The sequence below is a fragment of the Amphiprion ocellaris genome, chromosome 7, assembly GCF_022539595.1.
Source record: "Amphiprion ocellaris isolate individual 3 ecotype Okinawa chromosome 7, ASM2253959v1, whole genome shotgun sequence".
Lineage (NCBI taxonomy): Eukaryota > Metazoa > Chordata > Actinopteri > Pomacentridae > Amphiprion > Amphiprion ocellaris.
Genome location: NC_072772.1, coordinates 4,442,010 through 4,449,371, shown reverse-complemented (window position 1 = coordinate 4,449,371; position 7,362 = coordinate 4,442,010). Strand labels below are relative to the sequence as shown.

The following is a 7,362-nucleotide window of genomic DNA, read 5'->3' as shown; positions in this document are numbered from 1 at the left end:
AATTTTGCTGGATTTTGGTTGATTTTTTGTGAATGTTCTTGAAGAAAATATTAGAAGTTTTACGGATATATCTGTAATCACTTTAGATATTTTTAGTATTTTTTGGAAGATTTTTACTCATTTTTTGAAAATATTTATAAGAATTTTCTTGCCAATTTTGGGGGATTTTTTTTTAAATAAAACTTTTAGGGGGAAACTTTTAAGGAATTATTGGAATTTTCTTCCTGAGGGTTTTGCAAATTTTCAAAAATTTGGGGAATTTTTTTGCTGAGTTTTTGGATTTTTTTTCAGACAAGGAAACACTATTTTTGGTGCCAGTAAATGAAGACAACAGGAGGGTTAAATGTGTGTGAATCTCCAGCTGGACTCACTGTTCCGTGTGCCTGATTTATGAACACAAAGCTATGCCAAGTGTTAAAACTAAACCCACTGGATGAGAAGAGCAGAAAATTGTTCAACTTTTCACGTTTAATTTGCTGTTCTTACTAAATATGCTTCCTAAATACACTTTTTCCTCCGTCCATAGACTTGTAACCCAGAGAGATTGAGAAAAGAGCGAAATCAGCGAGAAAAATGTGTCTTACACTTAACAGTCCATTTGATAGAGGCACAAGGTATGTGTTTTGGTGTACAGAAGAGCAATTTTGAATATTTCATGTAACCAAATCTGTACATTTGTTGCATTTTATTGCTAAAGCTAAGGTTAATCTAAGTTGTTGTTAACGATTGTAAGAGTATGACGTTAAGCTTATACATTGTTTTGTTTTGTGTATTCCCCAGCTCTTACAGTGAAATTAAAGGTTTACTGTTATTAAACCTGAAACTTCATCAGTAAAATATCATCCTTCATTCGGGGGTATGCTACAGTCTACCTATTGTGTCCACAAGATGTCCCTGTAAGACTAGATAGAAGCACATTACCTTGAGGTCCACCTTTGTAATTATCCAGATGACAGATGAACTTGAAGTGAATTAAATTGGTTAACTTTTTTATGATTAAAAAATATTTGTTGCATCAGCCTAGAATAACTGAATTGGCATAAATGACCCTGCTTTTAAAATAACAGTCTGTGGCTATTTCCTGAGCATTAGACATTGTTTAAATGTTAAAACCTTTATCCCTGATCACAAGTCAGTCGCTGTTTAAGTCTTTGTTTGTTCAAGTACCCACCGGCTGTCAGGAAAGTTCAGGACGGAGAACGTTTTAAAGTTTCTATCTGTTTGCTTTTGTGAGTCGAGCCCTGAAATCGAGCTGACAGAACAAACTGAAATGCAAGAATTAGCTGCATCACTGTCAACACTTGGGCTTTATCAGGTGGACAGGTAATAAGATGACACATTAACAAAAGGTGTTTGGATTGAGGACAGCTGAAAGTAAACTTTCTAATCTGCTGGCGGGCGTCTGACATCCTGCGGGTCACAGCAGGTGTAGAAAGAGTGTTGTACATACAGCTTGTGTGTGTAAACTCTGTTTCCTACATTTCCTCCTGACCAGCATGGTGACAGGAAGCCAGCGTTCATTTCCAGCCTGAACAGGCCAGAGGTCACATTCGTCATGTCCATTTGCCCATTAACTGTCCCTTTGCAAATCACAAAACCTTTCCATTTACACTCTGTCATTTTGCATTTTACACTTTAGTATTTTAACAATGCTACATCCTACCAGTTCTGATGTACGGATGTGAATCTTGGAACATAAATAATAAAATGTCGAATAAAATCACTGCAGCAGAGATGTGGTTTTACAGATGCATGCTGCGTATATCTTACATGGACAGAATAACCAGTGAAGATGTTTTAAAGACACTAAACACAAATTATACACTACTGAACAAAATTAGGAAATAGCGGGCAACATTTTTTGGACACATCTTAAGGAAGGAGACCCTGGAATATATTGTTGTAACTGGAAAAATTAACGGGAAGAGAGGAAGAGGCAGACAGAGAATGAAAATGATAGATGGACTTACATCATGGCTACTTATGGAACAGGCAACAATCACAATTCAGAGAGCAAAAGATGGGAGGAGCTGGAGAGAAATGATCGCCTACGCTGAATGGCATGGCACTTGATTGATTGGTTTTAACATGATCTGACAAACATTGTGATGGATTTAAGCAACTGGACAGATCTCAGCTACGTTCTGGATATATTTATCTAGCAATAATCATCAAGTTCAGTCATGGTAAATTAGAACTGGAAACTTCAAATTGGTGTTTACAAGCAGTTCACACTAGAGTATTGAAATACTTCACTAAACCATCTTCTCTTGGTTCTTACTGCACATTTTAGCTACTTTCCTCCAGCGGACAAGTTTCTCACAGCCACACATTTGTTGCCGAGGAAAACTGGGGTCAGTCAGGTGGTTTCCCACTTTTTCCTGGCACTGTCAGCGTCATTGTTTGTGAATGTGTGTCACAGAAAGAAAGACAGCGATAGTGAGAGTCCTTGTGTATGCTGTGACCCACTGACCCAGTCACTGTGGCTGGTCTGAGCCATGAAATATCCTCCCAGGGGCCTCTGATGAAGACATTTATGGTATCATCTAAAAAGTGCACGCTCAAACACAAAGAGTAGGAAGCTCTTAGTGTGGTGTTGCAAAGATCATTCCTATTAGTAATTTAATATTTTAATTACCTATGTTTTCAGTGCTGCCTGTCTGTCTATCAGCATGATTGTTCAAAAACTATAAGCTCGATTTTCATGAAAGGTGGTGAGGAGATGGAACATGGGCAAAAGACAAACCCATTAAATTCTGACCAAAATTGAAGGAAAAACATCAAGATATTTGTAATTTTCATGTCATAGATGTGTAGACAGTTTGCCTTGCTGGAGTTCTGTTCTCTGAGTGCACTGATTTGAAAGATGACACGTACTTGTTATAACCTAAAGCCCATACACTGTTTAGTAGTAAGTCATTGAGAGCTTTCTTAAACTTCAATAAAATCCCACACTGTATCTGTATCTATTAAGGCTGTATGATGCTCACAGACACAAATGTTCAAAACTCCACTTTGCTAAAAGCATTTCATGACTTTAAAATATTCTAAATTCTTTCTGCATAATTTAAATCCTTACATAACATTCATACGGTGTCTATAGGGGAATTCCGCCGCATCTTTGAGAAATTAACCCCGGAATCCCCAAAACCCATTGGCGGGTTTGAAAGGCAAACTGTCAAAATTACATCACCTGTTAAAGTGAGACACTGCAAAAACACAAAGACTTGTCAGATTTTCAACTCTCTGAGAGTTCTTGAGCATATCTTTTGTGATGTCAGTTTCCATGGAGAAAAATTAACCAACTCCAAACTTAAAATTGTCATCAAAGTCACTTAATTATGCGTCTGATTTAATTTAAACCACTTGCACCAGATCCTTAAAGAAAATTATTAATTAATCTGAGCCCCTTGCCACAACTGAGAAGTCACGACTGACTCGGTCTCTCTGTCAGTAAAATTTAGAATTTTTAATTGAACTGCAGACTGTGTTGACACAGAGCAGATAGGAGACATCTAGAGAGAGAGCAAGTGGTTAGAAGATACATCCAGCATAGTAAAATATCTATCCAGAGTTAACGTGTAGAGTAGTGGGAAAAACATGCAGAGGTTGTAAAAGCATATGGCGATGACATTTTTCCAGAATCGGCTACACTTGTGAGCAAACAGAAACAAGTTATACAAGTTGATTGAATTTTTTTATATATAGAATGTCAACTTTTACTTTTTTTGAGGATTTACGGATTAACTTTGCTTCACTGCACAGAATACCTTTTTGAGTACCTTGTACTTGTGGTTGTGGTGGTGCTGTGCAGTAGAGGTGCAGGACTTGGTGTTGCTGTGAATAATGAGCCCATAGCGGGGAAAAATGTGAGAGGAACTAAAAGTACCCAGAAACTGCTTGTGGTTCGGATTTAAAAAAAATTTCAGATTTCCACACTGCTTAATGGACAACACACATTTGCCCATGTTAAGCTTGTAATTTACTTACTTACAAACTAATTCATATCGACAGAAATGAGAAATTGAAATGACTGTTCAGACGTTGCGAATAACTCAAAGCACTGAATATGCACAACTTGCAAAGTCCTTCATTTATGTGTATCAGTGCTGACATTCCCCTCACATCAGCACTGGTAATAAATGATTATATGCAATAAAAATTTAAATAAAGTTGTTAAATGCACTTTTATTACAATCCACATGTGCTGTTTGCTCCAAATGGAAAGTGAAATGGGACAAACAGAGCAGTAATACAGTGATACTTCCAGACCAAACCACAGTACAAAAAGGGCATCAATATGTACAATATATTTATGTACAAAAAAGCTATTTTACATGCAGGTATGAAAAAATCATACATCTTTGACAAACTGCAGTATTACACAGACAATACAGGCAACAGTGTATAGTTTTAAAACAGAAGGCTGTGAAGCCTTTGGTTCAGGAGTATGCACTCTGTTTTGACAAGTATATCAACTTTGCTTCCTTTTCTTTAAGTAAAATGTTTCTGTCAATGTTTTTTCCCTCACGTACACTCATAATATACATTCTCTCTTTCACTGTCACACACACACACCAGACACAGAAACACACAAGTGTTAAATAGGCATCCATTCACTGATCTCTTTGTTAAAGTTCAGTCTGAAACAGAAACGGAGGTCTGAACACCACTCAGACGGCGTCATGGACCCGGAAACATGTTGAGAGACTCCTACAGAGGACGATGCTCTCTTCACTCTCGACAGGCACTCCAAGGCAAGTCCTTAAGTCTCCAGATTAAGTCTTTCAGTCAAACATCACGCACCTGCTGCTCCTCATAGACGACAACACAGTAAGACTTTCGCCTCCTTTATTCAGCAGCCTTTGCTTCTCAAGTATCTGCTGATAGCCATCTGAGCTCATTAAGATCGAAAGGTCACCCTATTTTCATAACTGCATCATTGGAGATGGGGTCCTGTGAGCAAAAGAGTGCTAAGGACGCAAAATAAAATCAGCGAAGCTCCTCAGAGGCTCAGCAGTCCAGGACAGGGTCAGACCTCCAGCTCCTGGTTGTCTGTGTAGTGGAAGCGGTTCAGCTTCTCCCTCTCCCGGTTTGAAATGTCCAGTTTGGGGGCGTGGGCTGGCTTCAGCGCAGGGGAGGGGTGTGAAGGGGCCGGAGAGGGCGGCAGGGTCAGCTCGATCTCCTCATAGCAACGTGAGACAGGTGCGGGGGCAGGAGGATGGCTGAGAGGGGCGGCGGGGGGCAGAAGGGGCACCGGACGGTCCACGTTTCTGATGAGGTTGACAAAGTCCCTCTGGTTGTTGATGCCCTCCTCCTGCGGCACAGCCTGCTGCTTTTTCCTCTTCCGATGGAGGTGGGAGAGGATGAAGGCGCAGGCGGCACAACCACAGACCGTCACCAGAGCTAAGATGCCCACCAGGATCATGTAGAAGCTGATGCCGCCATGCGTCGTGTCCGACATGGCGCCTTCACATGTGGAGACGGACGGATTAGACAAGAGTTCATACGGATAGTTTATTTATTTAAGATGCACACATTTTTATCTCACCTGGACAGTGTTGACCGATGCAGGGATGTTTGAGGGTCATGCACTCGTTGCCATAGTAACCGTCAGGACAGGCACATATGTACCTGCCCTCTATGCTGTGACATTGTACCCCCTGCTGGCAGGGGTTGGGATTGCATGGATCCAACGCTATCTGGAGTAATGGAAAGAATGACACAAGGTGAGAAAGATTTGCAGTTATTTTCCAGCTACAACTCTCATACCAACCCAACACCCTGCATATGTATCTAAAGGTTCCCAAAGCTCTAATCTGGGACCTGAAAGGATCCTTTAGATGTTTAGAGGGGAACATCTCTGTCTGAAACAAGTGAGATCCCCAAATGAACACGAACTGTTTCCAAAGTAAGAGGAGAAAAAAAAAAGAAACAAATATGAGTCTTCAAGCAATCTAACTGAAACAAATAAAATCTTACAAAGCTGTGGTGCAAATTTCATTCTGTACGTTAGTGCTGTGTTTATGCAGGAGACACAAAACAATAAAAACAATGATGAATGAAAATTAGCCAAACCTTTAAGTGATCTAATTTTTTATGTAATCTCATTAAAAGTGCAAAAAACAGCACTTTTAATATTTACTAATTTATATTTTTAATATTACACTTGCAAACTAATTTTCACATTCTCATTAAATTAGTCATTTTTGTCTGTTTCATCTTTTTTTTTTAGCTGATGTTAATCATTACACATGACTGAATCTGTTTTATTATTATTATTTTTTAACATATATGTTCTCCAACCTCACAGAAGATTCCTGAATATCCCACAGGACAACTGCAGGACGCCGTCCGTCCATCCTTCTCCACACACTGTCCTCCGTGCAGACAGGGGGCGCTGTCGCATGGACTTGGGCCATTTTGACAATATTTCCCCGAGAAACCAGTTGGACACAAACATCTGGACCCTGACACCTGGTCCTACATCAAGGGACATTATATATTAGTTCATATGTATGTAAACTGAGAGAGTTGTTATCATTTAAGGGTGGAAAGGAGGCTCTGGAGAGACATGGGGGAGGCTTGTCATGAATCTGCTACAGGCAATAAAAGATTTGCCCCCATGAGGATAAACAGAGCTCATATCTTAAGGCAAAAAATGTTTTAAAACTAAGGTGTACTTCCTGAATGATGCCCGACATGCCTGAGGGTTTAACGCTAGTATAATACACGTCTTTTAAAGTTGTGTAACAATTCCTGATTTTACTGAGAAAATAGTGGAAAGACACACAAAATGTCACTACAGAGAGAAAGGAGAGAATTAACCAGGTCAAATAAATTCAAAGGCAAATGAGAGAGACTGAGAAAGGCAGCACAGCCGGGACTCTCACCTCACAACGTCCGCTATTCAAACACAAACCCTGACAGCTGCTGTTCCCTGGAAATCAGAAACAAACACTAGAATAATCTGTCATCCAAAGACAGAATACTTACACTATAACTAAAAAGCTGTAAACAAAAACACACAAAATGAAAACAGAGCAGACTGACACGCATCACTGAACCAGATATCATTAATGATGCTGCATCACTGTGCAGCCAGGCAGTAGATTGTCACTTTTTAGAACAATATGTCAGCACAAACTAACTGGAGATAACAACCAAAAACAGACTGTCACACAACCTTACTGGGTACTGTTGCATGTATTTCAGTGACACCCTGTGAAACGTGGTGGATTCAGTTGGAGTAAAACGATCTGCTGCCCACAGGGACGGTGGACTGCAAGCTGTTTAAAGGCTCTTCATGTTTCACTATTTACGACTAGTCTGTCACTTCTCTCTGTTTCTACCAATTTGCTT

General features: G+C 39.7%; 1 protein-coding gene across 2 annotated transcripts in view; it reads right to left on the bottom strand.

Annotated features, from left to right (window-relative positions):
• Nucleotides 1-4,162: 4,162 nt before the first annotated feature.
• LOC111581241 (protein jagged-1b) overlaps nucleotides 4,163-7,362 on the bottom strand; it is a 67,756-nt gene continuing 64,556 nt past the window's right edge. For both annotated transcript variants that reach the window (XM_035956866.2, XM_023289347.3), the window contains 4 exons: nucleotides 6,894-6,940; nucleotides 6,307-6,483; nucleotides 5,552-5,702; nucleotides 4,163-5,469 (listed from right to left, as the gene is read on the bottom strand). In XM_035956866.2, coding sequence (XP_035812759.2) covers nucleotides 5,033-5,469; nucleotides 5,552-5,702; nucleotides 6,307-6,483; nucleotides 6,894-6,940 — 812 coding nt within the window. In that variant the 3' untranslated portion in view covers nucleotides 4,163-5,032. The remainder of the gene's footprint in view (nucleotides 5,470-5,551; nucleotides 5,703-6,306; nucleotides 6,484-6,893; nucleotides 6,941-7,362) is intronic.